Genomic DNA, 24,565 nt, shown 5'->3' on the forward strand with positions numbered 1-24,565 from the left:
TTAAAATGTAAGGCATACATTTTCATGTTGACTTAAGTAAAATTATAGATTTAAACTAAAGCGAAAGAATAGAAAATATCCGAAGGTTATTCAAAATTGGAAAAGAAGAATTCTCACACCAATAGGTGAATAGTCACAAATTTGATATTAAATTTGATATTAAACACTTTACTGACACTATTACCAATGTATCTGAACATTTTAATTCTGAAGGGCATTCTATCAAAGATTTTTCATTCATGCCAATTGATAAAGTAAAGAATAATTGGCAAAGATAATTAAAAGAAACTTCATGGATGTACAAGCTAGGTACAATTATTCCTGATGGCATGAATTCTAAAATTCTTTATTAATTTTGTAGATTATAATTCTTCATTTTAATATTTCTTTAAAAAAAATGTATTTTCTATTTTTTGCTTAATATGACTTAAAACTAATTTCATGTCAATATGTAGTTTATGCCGGTTTTCTAATTTAACATTGCTTTTTACTGCATCTTCACCACTGCTTTGTATCTTTTATTAAAATCCTACATATTACATTTATACGCCAAATTATGAATTACATTTTGACGTCGTTGTCCTTGACGTCATATGACGTTGACGTCATTTCCTGTAAATAAAGTATACCTGATGAAGACTTTTCAGTCGAAACGTTGTATATTTTTCAAATAAAATAATTACATTTTTAAATTGAATTTGGAGTTGATTTTTTATATTCAAACTTACACACCAATAGGTAAAATTGCTGTTATTAAATCTCTTTTGATTTCATCTGTAAATCATTTATTCATTTTACTACCAAACCCTTCTGAAGATGTCAGTGTCGTACCTACCGATACGCCAATACGCACGGGCGTATAAAAAAATAAGAAAAAGTTTAGAAAAAAAAAATGAAATCATTAATTTGGGCGTAGATTGATCAACGTATTCGTAGCTGCTAATTGATACTACAGGCATGCCTAATTCGAATATGCGTTACCTTTTTATGCACAATCAAAACTTTAATTATGAAGAAATGGAGTGAACATATGATATAAACAAGTTCTTTGTGGAATTTTCTCTTTTTTCAGCTTGAGTTAAGCGTTATAATGCTAATAAACCTCGTCAAAATCCAAAAAGGATAAGAAATTGTCCAATATATTACAATTTTTTTTTTCAGAAGAATCAGATCAGTGAAAAGTAAACATTTATTTCATTTATTACATCTAGATCTATATGCAAAATAAATATTTGGTTTGCAACTTGGCGTTTGCAGGACAATGGAAGGGAGTATGTAAGCTGTATGGAATGTATTTTTATATTTTACCTTGTAACTATAAATCAGTATATTATTTTTAAGTTAGTATCATATATATATACTTCGTAATGAAATAACTTAAATATTTCGAATGGAAATTGAAAGACTAGAGTTGAGAACAAAAATGTTGAAGAAAATATTTATTGTCTACAACATTGACATAATACGCATTTTAAAAGGAAGCTAAATGATCGTGCGATACTACATTTTAACTGCGAATACGATAAAATCTCGTTACACTAAACATTTAAACTGTTGTGTTTGTATTAAAGTCATACAGATCATTTTAAAACATATTTTCCTTGATTATATCTCACGTAAAGTTATGGTGAAACAAAAGAAAAAAACAAAGAAAAAACTAAACTTGTTACAAAAGGAAATAAACCCCATCTTTTTTACAAGAGAGATACCTGGCTATGTTTTGTTTTTCTTAAAGCAAATAACTTTGAACTATTTAAAACAGTGTACACGTTAGACTTCGTGCTATTTCTCTTACATTCAATATATGTACTTGATGTTACTTTAACTATAGATAAACACAATAGTAGTACAATTAGCTTGAATATCCCCTAAATCCTAAGTTATAGCTCACAGCTTTATTTGATATTTAAGTCTCTGGCGATCCTTCGGCCAAAAAAAAAAGGCACTCGGCGTACACTCATAATAAGCCGAGGTACGCCCCTGGATGTAATCAGTGTATTAAATAAAATGTTTATAAAATAGATATGCAAATTTTTTTTCACTGCGGAAACCATTACTTTGATAAACTTGCAAAAGAAACAAACACTCTTTTTTGGAAGGACACCTTTACAGCCTTATCACGATATATAAAATTAATTCCAATCGAAAATCATTCTTTCGAAAAACATCCTTTATTTTATAACAATACCATATTAATTGGTTCAAAAAGCGTATATTTAGAATCGTGGTTCGATGCTGGTGTTTATAATATAGAACATCTGATAGCATCTGATGGAAAGTTTCTATCTTATAATGATTTTATAAATAGATACAATGTCCTATCTAATATCTTAATTTTTAACGGTATGATTTTATCAGTAAAACAATTTTTAAAATAAACATAATATAATCTATAACACACCACAGAAAAGCATTGGCCCAGTTATACCGCTGTACTTAAAAGATATTATATCAGACATAAATGGAGCAAAACCTTTCTCTAGTATATTAAATAAAAACAAATCAAACCCCACAAGTATCGAACAAAGGACATAAAACCTTAACATAGCTTTTAGTGAACATGAATGGAAAATTATATTCGAAATGCCTTTTAGAATTACAAAATGTGCCAAGTTGCAATGGTTCCAAACAAGAATTTTATACAGGATTATTGGAACCAATCATCTTTTATACAAAATTAAGTATAAAGAAAGTCCTTTATGTTCTTTTTGGAGTAATGATGTTGAAAGCATTGAGCATCTTTTTTGGCTGTGTCCCATTGTCAAAAAAATTATAAATGAATTTCTTAGAATGAAAAGCGAACCTTTTTTATCTTTGGGTATAAAAGAAATGATGTTTGGCTATAATGCAAAGGATGATCTATCTAACGCAAAAAACTTATTTTTAGTATACTTTAAAATGTATGTTTATCAGTGTAAAATGCTTGATCTTTCTTTATCAATGATTGCAGCCAAAAACTTTATAACACAAAAGCTCAAGACTGATAAAGAGGTAGCAATCATAAATAATAGATTACCAAAGTTTGATAATGTTTGGAGTCTTTTTAGAAAATTTATGTCTGTATTTTAAAAAGAAAAATGTCAGCTGAGAAAATCTTATTTCTACACTGAAAAGTATTGTTTTGAGTTTAAGTAATTAAGAAATAATTCAAGCCAAAATAGCATGCATTAGATTTTATATAATGTTGATGCTTTTGAAACTATTTTTATTAAAAATACGGTTATGAGTGCGGATGTGAATGCATGTGTCGGCCTTGTCTCTTTGTGTTTTTGTTGTTGTTATTTTGTGTGTGTGTGTTTTTTTTGTCTTTTCTTTTTGATTTTGTTTTTTCTTTTCTTTCATTACATTGGTTTCACATCTGGTATACCCGTTTATATGCATGAAAATAAATAATTGTAAAACCACTGTGGGATGTGCTTCGACCCACAAATGGTTATGTGACGAAGCGAATAAATGGGGTTACCGGATGTGGGGCCTGAAGAAAAAAAAAAGTTTAATTCTATTTATATGTGGCTTACCATTTTATAGTACCATGCTATTGACATCTCCGTGGCATGGCAAATGCATCCTGTAGTTATCGAAATAAAGCCGGAAGAATTGTCTTTCGTCTCATTTAGCTTGACATCATATTCACCTTTGATTTCTAAAAATAAATTCTCTTGTTATTGTCATAGAACACCTAATTGTCATTGTTTGTTTTTTTACAATAATGAAACGACATAACATAAATTTAATATATGTAGATAAGTAATCTTCAGGGAATTAGGCCAAACTAAGTCTGTTGATAAATCTCTATTTTGACCTTTTATGTGTATGACAACAGATAGTACGTAACCAAACACAAGCATGTGCTCTTCTGTTAGCAAGTATGTTAAACGTTGTGGTGACATGCCTATTGTAATCCACAATATGATGATTAGAATTAAGACAGGTATAATTAGTTAGGTATATGTGCATTGTGCTTTGTATAAAATTGTCTTTTGTCCTTTGTGTCTGGTGTTGATTGAACAGTTAGAGCAAGTGGTACGATGGATGAGTATTTCGAATAAACATTTTTCATAGATTTGGTAAGTGGGAGTGGGCTTGCATATTTTCCTAGCAAACTGACCAGTTCTCTGCCCTCAAAGTAATAACATCACTCTTGATGCTAGTAGTTATTTTTTTTTATTAAAAATACTTAGATATTTATACATTTTTTCTCTCAAAGACATTGTTACCAACCTGGTATTTATTTTTTTAATTTTTAATTGCTGTAATTTTGGAATGTTATTACCATAAATATGACAATTTATTAATTGTCTAACTGTTCTTCTTCTAAGAACATTAATAAATACAAGATCTTATTGAGTATTATTGTCGACAAAATATCCCACGTCTACATATAACAGATATGTAATAAATAATGTGATAGCATACCTGTTTCATTTTCACTCATATAATATATTTCACACACTACAAATGCAGATAACGGCTGGTTACAGTCTATTCCTCTCCAAGATGACAGTGAACGAAGGGTTGTAAAAGTCATATAAGTACATTGTTTGCTGGATACCTCTTCGGGTTGATAATCTTCCCTTGAAGTCAAAACAGAAAACTAGTCAAATAACATATTACATAATGAAATTTTATCATGAAATGAATGTTTTGTACCTTTTAAGACCTTATATCGTTTAAACATTACAATTAAAAGACACGGCCAAATATGTTGTTTGTTATGAAAAACACCACAAAATATGTGTGTAAAGTTCGTGGCTAGCAATAAATCAGTTCAATAAACATGAAACGTGTATCCAAAAGTGATTCGAAATATTTTGGATCTTGAACTGTCCATGTTATTTGATATCATGCTGCTTAAATGAATCAATCAAACAGTGTATAGTCTGGTGAAACGGCAATGAAAAGCGGGCTTTTCAAACTTAATCATTCACTTATTAGATTTCCATTTCCTCTCTTCGCTGCTCTTGTTTCCTCCCGCGTGTTTAGTTCAGTGTCTTATTGGTGTCCTGCTGGTGTGGATGTGTTGGGGCTGCGTTCTGTGAACGAACTTTTCCTTAACTTGATGATCTTTGTTCTCATTTTTAGTGATTTTGAAATTGTTAATACAGCTTGTATTCAATGAATTAACAATTAGTTCCATTCGCTGTTGTTTTTATATCTACATTATATATAATACATACCAAGCCGTAAAGGACAGCATTCTTCCATCAATCCATTGTTCATTTATAACTGATTCGGCGTTCATATAACGAAATAGTCCTTAGAAAATGAAAAAAGTTTTTTTATTATTACTGTCTGAATGCTGTTTCAAAATAAAATATGTAAAACATATGAGGTTTATATAAACTTTAATTGACGTCATTGTTTGACGTTATAAGATATTGTGTACAAGCTATATGTGTGTGATAACTTGTTAAGTACAGGTGCACTATGTGAACTCTACCTAGAAAGACATGTATTTGAATACATAATATATATCAAATAGAAAACTGCATTGTCCTTGATAAATATTTATTTAAATATACATTTTACTATGCTTCGTCATAAAAATGTGGCAACTGTTCACACATATTTTTGTTCTCCATTTTGTATACCTAATAGATACTATATGTTAACATAATTATAATAAACATTTAAGGTTATTTAAGATAAGACTTCCAACGCTCAGATTGCTTTGTACTTATCCTTATCAATGTTGATTGGGAGTGTTCATTTATATATACTAATTATAGTTTAGAGAATTATACTTTCATTTTTTAAAAAGAACTTCCTTGTCCATTGTCATTCTATAAAGCAATCAATATATTATAGAGAATGAAACATTTAGTGCCAGATGTACCTATATAGACATTCGTAGTTTCCTTTCTATTATTCCTTGCTGCATATTCCTTGACAAACTGCATTTCACGTTGAGAACCAAAACTGACCAGCGCTCTGTCCGATTGTTTGCATAGTTCAAATGCTTCTGTCCAAGTTGACTCCACATTATTCGACTGCTTAATGTTGTAGCATTTTTTAAACTCGGCACTACAAACTAATTAAAAAAAAATTGTACATTTTAATTTAAAACTCGTTAAAGGTAATGGTACATTAAGGGTACTTGTCTATCACCTTATTGAAATAATTGTACATGTATATATAAATATAAAATGCACATGAAGAAAGAATGTCATACATGTCATAACAAATGCTTCGTTACAGAAAAATTCTTTTATCTTCATTTCTTAAAGTTTGTTTCTATTTGGTGTGCTTTCATAGTATTCACAATGTTAAGCATTGGCCAGTTATCTAACCCATCGTTTTCATCCGTTGCATTTTTACAGTATGAAGCGTTATAGTTGATTAGTATTTTTTTATTGGAATTCAAGATATTGATTTGTTAACATTTTGCTACTTTAATTGCAAAATATTTTACATTTTGCTTAAATTTGCGAAACGGAATAAAAATAACTGATGCCTTTATTTTGTCTTGAAACATCGTATTTTCTGCAAATGTTCTGCAATATTACATTCTGTGACGGAAGGTCGGTGGTGTAACTTAGGTGCCCGCTCATGCCTGAAATACTAACGGATGTGCACCAGAGATCTTCCTCCATATGATAAACTGGACATTTTCAGTGCAAGTGCTATGTAAATCCCCATACAAATTACCTTTTGTCCCGGAAAAAGCATCCGTAAACGATTGCAAAGTACGCCCAAATTCATATCTCAGCCGAAACCCTTCTACATCTTGATACCAAGGGCAATATTGCTGGATTTTGAAAACTACTGTTATGGTCGTTATCCGCATTTCAATGGGCTTTACCGTTGACTTCATATTACAGTAATCCTTGTCAATTGTTAAGGTTGACCCTTTAATTAAGATTTATATATACTTTAAAATGTATCAAATACAAGGCCCACTTTGACATGGTCAATGTCATGAAGAAATAACAGAGAACGAAGACTTTGCTTCGCTAGAATTATACGTTGCTGGTGTTGTTTTCTGATGAATTGGATCATAAAAACATTTTAGACTTACCTTCAATACCAATGGGATTATAACCCAATTACTGGCCTGATTGGTAAGGGGTTAAATATGGGACATTCGTTTGAAGTTGAAGAGATTGCAAAATGAAATACTTAAATTTGAGCTTAACAAAGAGAGCCTGATCAGACTGCTTACCTAAATCCATACTGATGGCTGGCAAACTTTTGATTAAAGAGCATTGGCCAAGTTAAAGGTAAATACTTTATTTGTCTTAGACAAGCATCTTTTCGAAGGCAACAGTATTGTCAAAAATAGAAAACGAAATTTGTAGCAAAATTGAATACCTCACTAAAAATATTTATTACTGAAAAGACAAAATTTCAAATGTAAGCTTGGATTCTAAGAAATATAAAGTTTGTGAGAATCTTTAAAAATGCATATGTTGTATAAAATTTTATTTGAAAGGCATTTCCTCTTTCCGTTTCTGTTCTAAACTTAAATATGTTTTGCAGATTTTATGGCTATTCAATAACTAATTTAAAAATTAAAAATTGATACCTGAAAAACATGTTATTTGCATTTCCTCTATGGTGATTAGAATAAATCTAAAAGAACTTTTATCAATATCAAGATATATCTCCCAAATTTCGGAGTCTCTAGACATTTTTACATCGATAAAGCTACTGGAAGTTATTTCCATCGACCACAACTTGCATTCGTACTCAGACATCGTGCACGACATTATATCTGTAACATAGACACATACTTTTAAGTAAATTGCAATTAAATTTCAAACATTATTGTTGTTAGATATGATAATTTTGCTTTAAGTATGAGTAGGGGAACCTTCATGACTGAACGGCTAATGTAACCTGGGTCTCACCACTGCGTGTTCGAATCCCACCAAGAACTTTGACTCTTTAATGTGTGGAAGCTGTCTAGCTAGCCTATGGAAGGTCTTGGTGTTTGTTTGTTCGTTTAAATGTTTGTTCGTTTAAAGTTTTGTTTCTTTTGGTTTGTTTGTTTGTTTGTTTTGGTTTATTGGCATATTGAAATATGACTGGCAATGTCGTGCTTAACACTGTACTGACGGTTTACAAGAGATGGAGATGGAGACTCGTTGAGGTTTAAATCATAAGTTTGTTAAAACGACTTTGTCCCATTTTGATTTTACTTCAGATGATATAAGTTTACTTATGCGAGGTTTAAGATGATTATTTGGTAACACTTACTCTAATGATTGAGTAATTTAAGATTCTCGAGCCAAAGCATCTACTTTTTCAGTAAGCTGTTTATCTATTATACATGAATTGGCAAATGTGCTTTCCTCCAGCAGAATGAAAGCTAAAATGTCGCCATATGACATTGAGATAGTCAGTATGACTTAACACCAAAACAGAAATTTATAAGTGAAATTAAAATGGTAACGGCACTTCAGTATGATTTAAAACAAATCAGTGCGTTGCAAGAAAATACAAGTCCAAGCCAATAAACGACTAAATAAAACCAAACATAATTCAAATACATGAAAACATATCCTATTGTAGTTTACAGTAAAAACGTTTAAGTCGAAGGGTACACTTGAATTAAAAGTAAGAACAACTCCCATTGGCCTAAAAGAAATTAGCATTACAAAAATAGTGAAAGGCAATATATGTTAATATAATATAAGATGTTCAAATATGGTGTGTATGTTTATCATATCTATTTATAAGTTTAAGAGTATTGAGTCAATAATTAACGCAGATATCATAGTTGTTATAACAAAACAGTTGTTGTCATATAGTTCTATGTATAAGAAAAACATAAATTATGTTTTTTGGATAATTTGTGATATACGGGTTAAAAAGGTTTTTACCATACTGGTAGATAATGTTAAGAGGATCAAATAGTGCGTGTATATGTAAGAAATTAGAATATCTCATATTATGTACAATTAATAACAACGTGTGTATATATATATATATATTTCAATGGACCGGAATCCTTAAAGCAAATAAAATTTTGTTATTGCCATTGTCATTATTGTTGTTAACAAATGTCCCTTTTTCAAATATCAATAGGTACAAAACTAATTAGAAAATGAGCTTTACGCGTCAAACCACTTGAAATGTTAAATTTGAGGAGTTTTGTATCTGAAAATACTTGCTCACCTTTACTTAGAACATTTGTTCTAAATCCTTTAACTGGCTGCTGTTTATAATACTCAACGGGACAAGATCTAAACACAATTTTTAACTTTTCTACCGCTGATCCAACATTGGTTTTCTTTCCATTGTAATCACTGTCAATAGTAAATGGCCTGAAACTGTACATACGTCCGAAAACCTCGTCTGCGTGATAATTTACTGTATCTCTAGTGATACCAAATGGTGATAACCATAATTTGTCCTCTGTTTGTAAATAAATATTCTCCTCACAAAATATATTCCCCTTCTCCGAATGGAGAAAGGCCTCCTGAAAATTGGAGTGAATAATCAATTAAATGCCTATCAAAGTGATACATATCGGCATATGACTTTTCATATTTTCAGTAGGGAAAATGTAAATGACTAAGGTGTATTAAAGTGCTGCTGCCTTTACATTATGGCTGAAAAAGCCGGGTTTCTATGGAAATATAGATGAAATTCAAAGCTAATACTTGTGATTTGAAGTGATGGATTATTGATAGAAAGGCTATTTCATTTAATGCATAAAGTTATTGACACACCTTAAAATAATATGCGATTGTATAAGATAACATATCCATGGCAACTTACTTTATCCTTAAGATCTATATCTGTGAATTGGAGTGACACAAACCCGTTTTGGAAGTTTATCGACCACATAAAAAAGAAGTCCGTGTGGTAGGCGAACGGATATCCTGGACTGATTATCGTCTGCGGACTCGTAATAGAAGGGGAAACATACTGTGGGATGTTGATTCTATGTATAAAATAATTATCGTCTACTATGAATGGTAGTAAATCCATAGTTGTATATTTCATTTGAAATGCATCTGTAAAAGTACAAAACAGTTACAGTAATGTAACAAGTATTGTTGTATGTATTTTTTCATACATTCATGCATTGCATTGCCACGTAATGACACACTGAAGAAAAACGATTTTGCAATTGATAGAAGGTTAAGCAAATATTCACATACATGTTTAAAGCTTAAAAATATAATAATCATGACAATTACACTACATTTATATTAATTTTCTAATTTTAAGTAAATACGTAAATATCATACAAAAACTTCTTTGTTCATGTTGTTAACATGAAGCTTGACCTACATTTCAGTTTTTGGTTGCGGATAAAATTGACTCAAACAATACAAAAACAATAAAAAATGGATAAAAGTAGTTGTTTTCTGCGTAATAACTGCATATGAAAACATAGATTACATTCTTCCCGTACAAGAGCGTATGATGTTCAGACAAAACTTGATTAACTTAACATTATGTCAAAGTTGTGTTCAATTTTATATTTTACTATGCAAAGATATAAAAAATATATACGTGATTCACCGACATTTCTAACAAATATCAGTCGTTCGGAATGTATCGGTAGCGTTCAGTGTTGAAAGAAGTGGGGCGGTCTTTTATAATTTAGGCAATTTCATCATAAACATTTTTTAGTATCAATTATTGGCCAAATACCATTATAAAACGTTATATGAGCCGCGTCACGACAAAACCAACATAGTGCGTTTGCGACCAGCATGGATCCAGACCAGCCTGCGCATCCGCGCAGTCTGATCAGGATCCATGCTGTTCGCTTATCAACTCTATTACAAGTGAAGAAACTGATAGCGAACAGCATGGATCCTGATCAGATTGCGCGGATGCGCAGGCTGGTCTGGATCCATGCTGGTCGCAAACGCGTTATGTTGGTTTTGTCGTGACGCGGCTTATTATACTTCTTAAGCTCAACCTGACAACGACAAAATGTCTCTTTTCAATCTGGACATGACCATTCACGGCAAAATTTCAAAATTTGTATCAGGCAGATGTGTCGACTGATCTCGGTAGGCACTAATTGTATTGGTAGATTTTTAAGTCGTCAGTAGGAAAGGGTTATTAATTATTATGCCATTAATGTGTATCAGAAAACAGTATCTTTTAAGCCGGGACAAACTTTGTTAAACTTGTTTGCTGATGTAATATACATGACGAAATGTTAGCAACACTTTCTTAACGATGAAAATAATTAGTTGTCCACCTTCTTGTATGCTAAAGAGCTATTTTTCAGACTTCGAAATTGAGTTATAAAACATATTTATGTCTTCTTTCTTTCTTATTTAGGGTTTATCAATCCGAGCTGTATATTTGTTTTTACATATGACTAAAGTTTAAACGAGGATGCAACACTTTAAATGTTGCCGTTTTGGGCAAGTTATCCTTTTTTAATACTTTAGTGTAATCATTGCATATACGTTTTAAATTTTACTAAACGGCATCGAAAACACACGATTCGATTGCAATTGTCACTGTTCATGGAAACACGTATCTGGTTATTATCTAAATACATCATTATATCAACGTCAAATTATTTTTGAATTTTACAAAACAAACAAACTACGCTAAAAAGCAAATCATTACGGGACGGGGATATATAATACTGCCTAGATATTTTTGTCTAAATTAAATAGACTTAACTTACTATTCCAACAAATATCCATAGCCTTGTAAACGGTATGTAAAATACCATACGCTGACGCTTCATTTACCAGCAAATCGTATCTCGAGCTGTAACCTTTTAAAGCTAAATAACAGAAAGGTCCGTGACTTGTGACTACAACCCCAGTACAAGTTCCTGACTTTTTGGAACATTCCTCCTCGCACGACAAGCTTGACATAGACCCTGGCTCAAGCGAGCCACTGTATGGTACAAACATACTCGAACTTTTGAAATACTGGCGAGACATGTTGACGTTGTTGCAATTCACTGAAGGAGCACCTGTGTTGAATTCATAAATGTGACATAGTTACTCGAAAGATAAGAATAGAACATTTTTCTCTCTGTGCAATCTATGTAATAAAGGAACACTTTTTGTATTTTTGCGCAATGGTCATAAGTTATTCATAGTTCAATAAGTTAATTGAACCTTCTTGCAGTTGTTACTGATACTTGTTTGTGCATAATTTAGGTCAAATGACAACGAAACAGGAAAGATGATTTTGATTAGCCTCAGGTATTTGAAACTGAAAGCAACACCAGGGGTCAAAACCATCCCACCTCCTGGAGCTTACAGATACCTTGACTCCAATATTACGAACACAAGAAGTCACCTGTTACGATCACGCAGGAACTGCAATCATGCAGGGACAAACAATTGTTTCTATTACATTACTAGAAATATTATAAAGTGGCATGCTTACAAAATAATAAGGATATATTAAATAGAAAAGAAAATCTCTTGTGACGTAACTGTAAATAAATAACACGTATATACCGAGTGGTTAACACGTCGGACTAGTAATCTCATGATCGCTAGCCGCATGGGTTCAAACCCCGTCAGGGGCAAGTCTTTGTTTCCTTGAGCAAGAAACTTTACACTCATTGCTCAGTACTGGTTGGTTCCAGGAACGGATTCGAAAGTGTGTCTATAAGCTTATAGCTTCCTACACAATCGAACTAAAATAAATTATGTATAAACCAACACGTATATACATCGTTACAAGTTATTCAGAATACAATTCAGAAAAAAAATACAATTTTACTTTTTTTACATCATTTGTGATAAGGAAAATATGTCGTATATGGTTTCCAAATGTCCAAAGGACAATAATTAAAACATTATTGATTCCTTATAAATCATAAAAGATAAGACTTTATTTGACGGGTAAGTTAAGAAGCTTATCAGTACAAAAACTAAAGTACTCATTTAGCAAATATAGAAATATAAATATTCAGAAATAAATTAAGTAATACATGTCTTGTTCAATAGGTAACCATTATTGTTTCACATTTTTTCTAATAGAAATTCACTGTAATGTTACCATAGTAACGGCATCCTAGAAGTTCAAATTTTAGTCCAGCCGGCTCTCCTAGGAAGAAATAGGGATAAATTCTAACGTATCTTGCGATGAAGTACTTGTAGAAGAAGAATTGCTGAGGGAGATCCTGCGACTGTGATAGATCTAACTTAAAATCCTGTTAACAATATGAACAAATACAAGATAATTCGTCTAAATACAGTGTCGCTTCTTCAATGAAATCAATACAGAAATAAATCATAAAATTCCCTTTTTTTACTTTATAATCTGGAAAATAGGTATTTTTTTAAATCATATAAAAATATGGGACAGGGATGATTTAAGACTTGTTTAGGCCTTCAAATTGCATGCATACTACCTGTATTGTTACCTTGTAATATTTGTGTTATGTAATAATATCTAACCTTAGCAATAATATCAACAATCAAACAAACTTAATTCAAGAGTATAACTTCTATCATTCTGAATTTAGAATTCTCCAATCAGGTATGATTTTGATGAAAATATGATACCTCAAACTTGTACCATCTCATATGTTGCAGTGAGGTTCCGTACTGAAGTCTAAAGGATGGACAGCCTTTCTCATTTACGTACAGTCGGTATAAATTGTCACTTGTATCATTGTTTATTTCGTACCAGTTGTAGACTATTATACCATTGACAATAGTGTGAACTAAAAGATCAACCTATAAAACAAAAAAGTATTATGACGATTTGATAACTCTTTTCTAAATAACAAAAATGAGTCTACTCTGTATTTCCACATATTTTCAAACTGAATGAACAATAAGCGTTAATAAATTTATTAGATTGTATCGAAAATAAGAACATGCCATGCAGTATAGTCAGCTACTTGAGTTAGAATTTTATAAAATTTCAAGCTATCATTTTACAAAAACAAAGCTTTTTGTGTGAAAAGATATTTTATGGTACATCTACCTTATAAATGGAAACGACAATAATGACTGGGTAAAATTCCCTGTATGCCTTCTTGATACATGTAGATACATGTAAAAATGTAAAATGTAAATTAGTAAGCATTTTTATGGTAAAAAACTTTCCATTTATTTAAATTAAAGGTAGGATAATAAAGAAAAAACATATTTATTTATCATAATTCGGAATTGATTTATGGGAAATTAATTTCCGGTCACATGGTTCATATAATAGAAAATATAGAGTTACTGATGTAAACAGATGTAACCTGATAACCTTCAATTTAAGGGGCGTCACATTAATAATCAACAAACAATCAAATTCAAATTTCAAACTCAACTGGCCAATGGAACTTCTGTAATGTATTTTGTGTCACTACAGCACAATTTAAGTCATTTGAGGATCTTCATGCTTCACTAAAGGAAGAAAATAAGAAGAACAAGATCATCAAGGAAGGGCGGCATTGAACGCCACCACAACACAATCCAGCAACAGAAGAAGACCAAGGTTACAACTCCTTGCATCATTTCAGACGCAAGTGGGGCCAACGAACTTTCGCAACGTAGATGGACAGCTTCTACACATGATAGTATCAAAGTTCCAACTACTGGTTCTCTTAAAACATGGTCCCGAAGAATCATGAAAAGCGTAATACCTGGATAAATGGAAGAACGTCCGATTTTAAAGCTTGCCATCCTGTACCACCTGGTCGTGCATTTGCCGGTATGTATGTGCCATGAGTGGATGTGGCAGATATTTGAAAATCCTGGATAGCATATGAGGCCATACCAAGTTCTTCATTACAGGGCAATGTAGTTTCAGCAACTGATTTAACACAAGATATGAGATGCATAAAGCGATTTGATACAACTAAATTCACTGAATGAATAATTTGAGCCGCGTCACGACAAAACCAACATAATAGTCCGCGCAGTCTGATCAGGATCTATGCTGTTCACTATCATATTCTCTACTTGTTATAGGGTTTGTAAGCGAACAGCATGGTTCCTGATCAGACTGCGGATGCGCAGGCTGGTCTGGATTCATGCTGGTCGCAAACCCTTATGTCTGTTTTGTCATGACGCGGCTCATTTGCCTTTAGGGTATTCTCACATGATGTTCAATGTTTTCGCCAGAAAATACATATTTTTATATACATATACATGTACAATAAATCATAGTTGCATTTTATTTCACAATTTTGTTTTGTAAAACGTTTATAAACAGTTACAGAGGCGACTACATGTATAAAAGAATAGAAAAAGCATGTTGGTTGCCAGTCGTTTCAAATGTTTAAAAAACGTCGTGTCGTATGTGAAGTAACCACGAAATTACCTGTGATTTAAGGACCGTCTTGATAGGGAAATAAACTCTCAGATTAAATAAGTAACTATATTTTACAATATTGTTAACTGCATAATCAAAAACATTATATGAGTGTGCGTCAGTTAATAAATTAACATGCATGGTTTGAACCACCAATACAGAAAACCATTTTCTATGTAAAAAACTATTAGTAAAATAATCTTACTTGAAGAAAGTTCAAATAATAAAGATCAGACTTATGACGACCAGGATTTAAAACAGTGCTATAATTTGACAGCGAGCAAGCTTTTGTAAAATCAGTATTTGTCTTTTATACACTGAATTATTAGACAGGGAGACCATGTGACTTTTTATTGTCTGTTTAACCATTACCAAAATACTACATTTTTTCCTGATCCAGACTCAAAAGTTCATAAGTGCATCTACTCGGACAAAATATGAAAACCAAGATCAACGTGGAAAGGAGGCACCCTTAACACAGGAGCAAGGAGCCGTGCAGGATACCAAACAGGAAGAGGCACAGGGGCAAGACACCGGCTGAAAATGATCCCAATCACGGGAAGCACCTACCTTGAATAAAACGTGAACAAGAAACCGCATAAATGTTAAGAGTACTGGCTTGTTTGCGAAATTTATCAATCATCTCAACAATCCCAGTATGTTTCCACAGTTGAATGGAAACATATCGTCCCTCATAATCCCTAGAATGATCATCAAAACGCTTTAAAGGTGCGTTTTATTCTTGATATGAATACATTTTGACACTTGAAATTATTTGATATACACTGTATTATCAACATCTTATCAAACGAGTTAGCATATTATATACCGAGCGTCTAGCAAATTTCTAACAATTTTCTGAACTAGTTTACAAAATGTTTTTAATGTGATATATTTCGAGCCAATCCATGAACGAGTCAGTAATGGCATATCTTTATAAGTTATATTTATTAAATAGATATAATACTGGTAAAGTCCTGGTTAAGAACAAACCTTGAACATGTTAGAATAACCACACCACTGTTTAAACCATATTCCCGGGTAAAAGACACATGTCGACAACGCTGGCTAAACTTATTCATGTTATTCCATGGTACGTTACCAATGAAAATTTGTATGTGTGAGTCCTTTATAAGACTTTCTAAAATGTAAAAGTAATATGATAATTCACACAGAAAGCAAGCTTGCTGACAGAAGAATATTATCAAAGTAGCAGAATTTAAAGACACTATGAAAATGATCACACTATATAATATCATTGTATGCATATATGTATATAAAATATTTTTTGAAGTACAAGGTGAATACAACAGTCGATTTTATAGGGCATTGTATAACAAGAACACTTCCGAAGCAGTACGAGCCGCTTTTCTCATTATTTGATAGTATATTAGCCTGTTTGGCAGAATTAACAGAATTTTATAGTGCACAACTTTTTGAAGTTAATTTCTGAGATTTTTTAGAAAATTCGAAAGCATAATTTGCAAAAATATAGAGTGTTTTTAATTGTCATACAAAAATACATTATAATTTTGTTAGTGAACAAGTATTCAAAGTTTAAAATGAATATCTTTGATTTTTATTCGAGAAGTTAACATTTACCTCTTACAAGGCACTGGTCACAGTGACCTTGACCTTTGATCCGTTTGTTTACCTGTCTATCATCATCAACGTATATCCGCATGTGAAGTTTTAAAATTTTGCAAGAGCTTTTTTGCTATTGATGTTAATATTTATAAAAGAATCGTGAACCAAAAGGGATGACCAACGTCACAATCTGACTAACTTTCAGATCTACTTATTTCTTTTATGTAGATCTGATGACTACCGTATATGTTTCGCCTTCTTTATAATTCAGATTTCCCGAGAAAACTGATTTAAGCCATACAATCAAGCCGGTTTTAACATTAAGCTTAAGAAGAAGTGTCAAAATACAGTTGTCGATAGAAGTTTTACAAATTGTTGATTTTTGTTAGAAAATAATGTTCAAGTAATTTTTTAACAAAATAACTTGAAAAAAATTTATGTGCAAGATTGTTTTGCCAGTTTACACGTCTGCTATATGGACAACGCAATGTTTATTCTCAAAATCGTAAAAAAATATCTACTCAGTATTGGTTATTCCAAGGTTTTAATTAGAAACCACAATCATCGCTTTCAAAATTTTGAAAGCTCGCCGATGTTTGCCTGTGTGAAAAGTGACAATAAATAACTTCATATTTGGTCACAGTCAGATGTAAAAGCGGAGCGTTATTTAGAGCTGATTTCAATCAGATTGACCATTAACAAGTAAATTACTGTAAACGAAAACTGAACCAAAATGGGTTAACAAGGTCAATAAGTTGGTCATGACGAATTTTTTAGCTATTGTTTTTTTAACAAAGTGGAGCTAAAGTCTTTTTAAAGCAATTGAAATTGTTTTTTTTCGGCCGAAGGTCAGATTGTGACGTTGGTCATCCCTTTTGGTTCACGATTCTTTTATAATTTGTGATTTCAAATATAAAAACACAATAATGATATTTCCTAGATGTTTCTAACAGTTTTTCAATAAATATATGAAATTAAATATGACAGATCGCATTTTGACTTTTGTGTTCGATTGGGTTTCTCTTCATAGCTGTTCTAGTCATTATATTCTCTTCTCGAACCGGGCATACGACGATTGAAACGAACTTTCGACTAATTTACTGTTGCACAATTCTCCGTGGAATTGGTGTACGGTATCTACTAAATCTTTGTTTTATTATAAATTCCTATTCAAATCAAATTCCATTTTGATTAAAATCAAATAATGTAAGTAATATTGTTTAAATCAAAGATGACAATTAATGGGGAAAAACATTGCAGGTAAAATGAACTGAAATAAAACAAATGAGGACGAATAAAATGTTCTGTTTGCGGTAATAATGTTTAGTTGTAGCTTATCCTATGCAATTTAACAAGTTTGACTTCGGCGAGTATCTTTTTAAAGATATTTTTTGTTAGAAATGGCCATTGACAGGCTCCGTTGGATTACGCATATCCTGAGAATCTGGTAAAGATCTCTTTTGACCATATGTGTAGAGGTGAAACTAAAATAAAAGTATGTTGCATAAACCCAAGATCTGTGAAAAACAAAGCACTTTCCATTTCGGATTACATTGTGACAAATGACTTCGATATTGTGGCCTGGACTTAAACGTGGCTTGGAACTGCTAGTGATTAACCGGTAATGACAGAACTCGTTCCAAACGGATACAAAATCTGTCATGTACCTCGCAAAAGACGTGGTGGGGGTGAAGCAATTATATACAAGCCATCCATTGGCCTTACACTCATTGAAAGGAGTCACAACCTTTGAATACATGGATTGCAATATCACCATAAAGAACTTTTCTCTTCGCCTAGCGGTTGTATTTAGACCTACTCCGAACAAACAAACGGTTTAAAATCCAGTACGTTTCTGGAAAATGAATGGCCTTCATTTTTCGCCCAGCTTGCGTCCGTAGATAAAAACATTATCATTCTTGGTGACCTTAACTTTCACCTTGATAATCTTTCTAGTTCCGGTACTGCCAAATTTACAAGTGTATCAGAATCTTGTGGAATGCAGCAACATGTAACAAGATCGACTCACGTTGCTGGACATATTCTAGATGTAATTATCACGAGAGACACAGATGATACTGTCTCGAATATCGTCATTACCGACCTGGGACTCCCCGATAATAATGGGAAGACTTCACGTGACCATTTTGCTATTGTCCGAGATATTACATCATCTACCATACTTCAGCTTGCATCTAACATACCAGACATTGATAAGCTTGTTGATGTTTATTACAGTGACCTTGAGTCGATTCTTGATAAACACGCATCTTTGCGGTCAAAAACCATTTACTTTGTCCGACTTGTCCCTGGTTCACTGAAGAATTGCATAATGCCAAACATCTCAGACGTATGCTCGAGCGGAAGTGGAGGAATACTAAATTGACTGAAGACCACCAAAAATACAGAAAACAATGCTCTTACGGAAACAAACTATTGAAACATTCGGAAGTTAACTATTTCAGTGAGAAAGTAGAGTCCTGTGGTCGCGAAGCAAAAAAAAAAGTCTAGCAAAGATCACTAAAACCTTAATGGGTGAATCATGTGAGGTTGTGTTACCGTCGGGCAAATCTGGCAAAGTACTAGCACAGAGCTTAAGTGATTTTTTTGTGAACAAAATTAAATTTAGACAATCAGATCCGACATAATATCTCAACATGGAGGAATCACAAAGTATGATTTCAACGATCTCGAGCAGCCTTTTGGTGAGAGGAACTACAGCAGTTTACTCCAATCATGGAAGACGATATCTCAAAGATCATCGCTCAATCACCTTGCAAAACATGCGAACTGGATCCAATTCCAACTTGGTTGCTGACAGAATGCCTACCAGAACTTATAAGTGTTATAACAAGAATCATTAACAAATCTATTGAGAAAGGATACGTGCCCATCTCTTTCAAAAGCTCGCGTGTTAGACCTTTGATAAAGAAACATGGACTTGATCCGAATGTTCTGAAAGATTACCGCCCAGTGTCCAATTTACCTTTCATCTCAAAATTGAAAAAAAAACCTTGAATTACACCAAACTCCATGCACTTACCAATCTGCTTACAGAAAACATCATTCAACAGAAACAGCATTACTACGTGTGCAACATGACATTCTGAATGCCTTTGATCGAAATGAAGCTACCGTTCTTGTAATTCTTGATTTGTCGGCAGCTTTCGATATTATCGACAATAACATCCTCCTCAATCGTCTTGAGTACCATTTTGGAATCGCAGGCAAACCATTAGAGTGGATGAGATCTTACTTGACAGACCGCTTCCATACAGTGCGCATCAATGGTGAGCTCTCGGATTATTTGGAAATGAAGTATAGTGTTCCACAAAGTTCTGTGCTAGGACCAAAGAATTATGTCATGTTGGTTCGATCTGTAGAAAACATCAACTACATAATCACTGCTATGCTGATGACTCACAGTTATACATTGCATTCAAATTAAAAGATGACAGCTCCCAAATCAAAACATTTCAACAAATCGAAGCTTGTCTCAACGAAATTGTCAGTTGGATGAACACCAATTTGCTGAATCTAAACGCTGAAAAAACAGAGTTAATGGTATTCGTTCCTAAATCAAATTCTGCTTTGGCTGAAGATATTTCCAAAAAAGTTGGGGAATGAGTAATCAAGTCGTCTATGAGTTAGAAACCTTGATGCTATGCTTGATACTCATCTAGAAATGAATACTCATGTGAACAGTGTCTCCCGAGTATGCTATATGCACATCCGACAGATTGGTCAAATAAGGCACTACCTTACTGAGGATGCAGCAAAATCCTTGGTGAAACATTCAATTACATCGAGACTGGATTATTGTAATGCCCTTCTAAATTGCTCTGCAAAGACAGTTCTTAACAAAGTACAAATGGTTCAAAATACCACTGAACAGGCTTATAACCAAAACTCCTAGGCATGTCAGCATCACGCCAATGATCAAAGAACTAATACATCGACGTATAGATTATAAAATCCTCACTCACGTCTTTAAAGCCCTTCACGGAGAAGCCCCGCAATACATTACAAACTTGTTAACAGTTTAAATACCTCAAAGACAATTAAGGTCTCTGCATGGACCGGTTTTACTGTAAGTTCCACGTCCCAGAACAGTCACATACGGTGATCTATTTTTTGCAGTTGCAGCACCAAAACTTTGGAACACATTACCTGCAGAACTACGTGACTGTAAAACTCATTCGTCTTTTAAAAAAAACTTTAAAAACTCATATTTGTACAATTACCTGTTGATATTCGTCTAGTTATTTACACAAGTCTGTAAGTTTTGCCGGTTTTATAAGACATTTTAAACGTTTTATGTGTGTAGCAGCACACGGGTATATCTTATTTTTTACCTTCGTTTAGTATCTTATTTTATATTTTACGTTTTATCCAATAATACGTCTTCTGTGATTGTTCTTTTATTTCTCTTATGTACAGCGCTTTATAAATGGTAATTATTATTATTATTATATTTACTTTACTTTGGTTTCGATTGATAGTGAATGCTCTAATGCGTTCAACATATATGATAATAATATGTTGGAAATCAAAGCACTCGAGGTTTCAAATTTTCATCTTAAGGCAGCGTTTGTGTAGTCATTGGATGTCTGATATCATGTTCTTTACACGCGTTTTTTCTGCGCTTAAATTTTATATAAATATGAACTTTTAGCTGGTGAATATGATGTGATATGTACTGAAATAATCGCCTCGGTCAATATTAATTTTTCAGTACAAATCACATCATATTCACCAGCTAAAAAGTACATAATATGTTTTATTATATAATTTATAAATAGCTTATATATGGCTTATTAAATCTGCCGTTGCCTACGACGGAAATCAACATTTTTCAGCTTGTCTAATTTTCCATTTTTTTTTAAATTGGCCCTATCTTATAGTAATCAATAGTAAGCTTATTCTTAATGTTCTTTAAAATGTAAAGACGGTAACTCGAAAAGACTAATTTGACTCTTATTTAAAAGTCAAACTTGGTGTGACGTCACGTCATAGTCTCGCGTCTTTCAGGGAATTTCCAGAAAATTTGTTTTTAGAAGAAAAACCGGGTACTCTGAAAATCTATTTTAGGGGAAAAAACAGTGAATATAGATTGACCTGTTATTTTTTACAAAAAGTTGCTTGTTAGCCAATCAGGGAAAGGCATTTCAAAGATATTTATTATAAATAAATAAATAAATTATAATAAATTAAAATATAGCCTCTTTCTGACACAAATATACGCGTGATTCAGACATGATTCTCCTCCTTAACCCGTAGGCAATTTGTATCACTAATATTAATTTCACATGGGTTCAATATATAATCTCACATTCTCAACATTAAATCAATTTTAGAAATACTTTTAAATTATTAAATATTAAGATGTAATTTACAAACGAACCTGATTATAACGTTAAAATATTAAACAAGGATGAAATTAAAATGTTGAAAGCACCCAGACATGTGCTTATGCGGTTTTGATCCTGAACTGCGTTGCCTTTTCAACGTTAAGGAAAACCCCTTTTATATGTCTACATCAAGTATCAGATGATTAAGTACATACCGATCTTTTTGAAAGTGATGCCATTGTCAGAAAACCATACTAAATCAAACATAACGCCAGTTACTCTCACTGTTCTTAATAAATCAATGTAGACGTAAGACAATCCAACGCAGTCTATGAATTCTTGGTTTACTGCAGAGATAAAGTACGATATCAACATCATACTAGTCAATGTATGTACATAATCTTAAAAAGGATATCAAAAGTTGTAATTATATAATACGTCATGTGAAAACAAATATCGTTCATAGTAAACACAAGTTAGAATACAGTTTTTTAAATTCACGAGATGGAATAAAATAGCATTTTTCGTAAATAAAATGAACAAATTTCTTCCGTTTTATTTACGCTCAAATGCGTTTTTAAAAAGCAAATTTGACCGATTACCGCAATGATTTGGACAAATTTGCCGTGTAACGTTCCCTTAGTCTCAAAAATAAAAACTGTACAAAAGAAACCTGCAATGGCGCTGTACACCAAAATAATGAATGGGAGTTAATCTTAATACTTGAAAAGGCATGATATAATTTTAATCATGTACGAGGAGGAAAACTGAATTAGGAGTAGTTGTAAGCATATGTGTATACATTACCAAACGATAATCAAAGCGGGCGTAAAACTACTTGACCTCATAATTACTTACTCTAACTTTAATCTAACTTTCTGGCAAATAACTGTCTTTAGGTATACAAAAAGCGTTACAGATATAATAGCTCGTGGGATACTTAGATTTGTTCTTTTGTTTTAAGATCAGTTTTGCATATAATCGGTGTGGAATTTTGTTTTGATAATTTGCACTGTGTTATTATCAATCACATTTTGTCTGTGTACTCTTACAATTATCCACAGAAATGAATAAAATCAACATCTTTGAAATACAAATAAAAAGCACAACTTTCGCATTCTGTCTTCCGCGACTACTATTGGCCATTGCGAAGGAGTCGTGAAAAAGTTTTTTATGAAGTGCATACATATTTAAACCAAAACTCACCTGAGATATTAGTACATTGCTTTAAACAACAATCATTGTCTTACTTGCATTTAATTCATGAAGAACACTGATTTTAAGGGTTTTTTTGTACACGAAGTTAAGAAAATAAAATCAAAATAAATAGGATTCTTTGTCTAAATTACATTATGTTTGTTGGTAATCTATTGCTTCCATTCGTAAATGTATGTAATTAATTATAGAGAACAAAACAGATGTTATGTATTGATTCAAGAATGTATAGATGAAACAGTACTTTAAACAATGGATGTATAGTAAGCAATTGCGTCTGCACGGACATATAACTTTTCAAGAGACTTTACAGTGTATAAAGCTACATGCATGTATTTGTTTTTATTATTTATATTTTGACTGAAAACATAGAATGAAAGAAAGGTATTAGAGTATTTTTTTTTTGAAAACTAGTAGGGCATCTACGAAATCAATGCCAAACCTAATAAAATAGCGGACTATTATGTTCCAGAATAATTTATTCTGATTACAAACAATATGCATGTATTGTAAATTACATAGACATTCTATGGTACAAATATTTCAAGAAAACGTCATGTGGGAAACGGAATCAATTTGACTTTACGGTTTTTTAATTATTTATAGAAGTTTTCATCAGATATAGCCTTATGCACTTTAAATCGAATGAATTTACATTAATAAATAATTGTTGTCGATACGCGTATAATCACATACAGCATGTATATATGTTCATATTTGTAATTTTAATGTATGTCTCTAATTTAAGGCCAATTATACCTCATTTATGCTATCATTTTTGTAAACTCATTTTTATTGGTATCTTTTGACAGTTTCCAAAACTATAATCATTTTCCTTATCCAATGTACATCTATCTTTCGCATCTTTTGCTATATTGGAAAATTGCATAGTTATAGTGAATAAGTATTTTGTAGGGAAGTCACAACACATTTTTGTTTACATTTTGATAACTGTAAGACACAATTCTTTAAAAAAAAGCATTTAATACATGTTTGACAATTCTAAAGAATTTAACAATGTGAATTTCTCAGGCGTAATGTGGTTTTAGTTGCAAGGATTAACAGGAAACTTACCGTTCGACAATGTTATTTTTGGGACTCCCATCATACATTTACCTATGTCAACCGTAATTTTCCTGTTAAACACAGCATGGCAAACTGTAATTCAACAAGGCAAACTATATGAAAGTTAAGTATGA

At 32.2% G+C, this 24,565-nt stretch overlaps 1 protein-coding gene across 1 annotated transcript in view; it reads right to left on the reverse strand.

Annotated features, from left to right (window-relative positions):
• The window catches only part of LOC132729815 (uncharacterized), a 34,904-nt gene extending 23,001 nt beyond the window's left edge, over positions 1–11,903 (reverse strand). Inside the window, exons 1-7 of the mRNA XM_060715643.1 lie at positions 11,615–11,903; positions 9,727–9,965; positions 9,121–9,424; positions 5,837–6,031; positions 5,178–5,256; positions 4,417–4,574; positions 3,519–3,643 (exon numbers count right to left, since the gene is read on the reverse strand). Of these exons, the coding sequence (XP_060571626.1) occupies positions 3,519–3,643; positions 4,417–4,574; positions 5,178–5,256; positions 5,837–6,031; positions 9,121–9,424; positions 9,727–9,965; positions 11,615–11,879 (1,365 nt within the window). The 5' untranslated portion in view covers positions 11,880–11,903. The remainder of the gene's footprint in view (positions 1–3,518; positions 3,644–4,416; positions 4,575–5,177; positions 5,257–5,836; positions 6,032–9,120; positions 9,425–9,726; positions 9,966–11,614) is intronic.
• Positions 11,904–24,565: the final 12,662 nt, after the last annotated feature.

Source organism: Ruditapes philippinarum, unplaced genomic scaffold (genome assembly GCF_026571515.1).
Source record: "Ruditapes philippinarum isolate M1 unplaced genomic scaffold, ASM2657151v2 ctg26_1_1_1_1, whole genome shotgun sequence".
In the NCBI taxonomy this organism is placed as follows: Eukaryota; Metazoa; Mollusca; class Bivalvia; order Venerida; family Veneridae; genus Ruditapes; species Ruditapes philippinarum.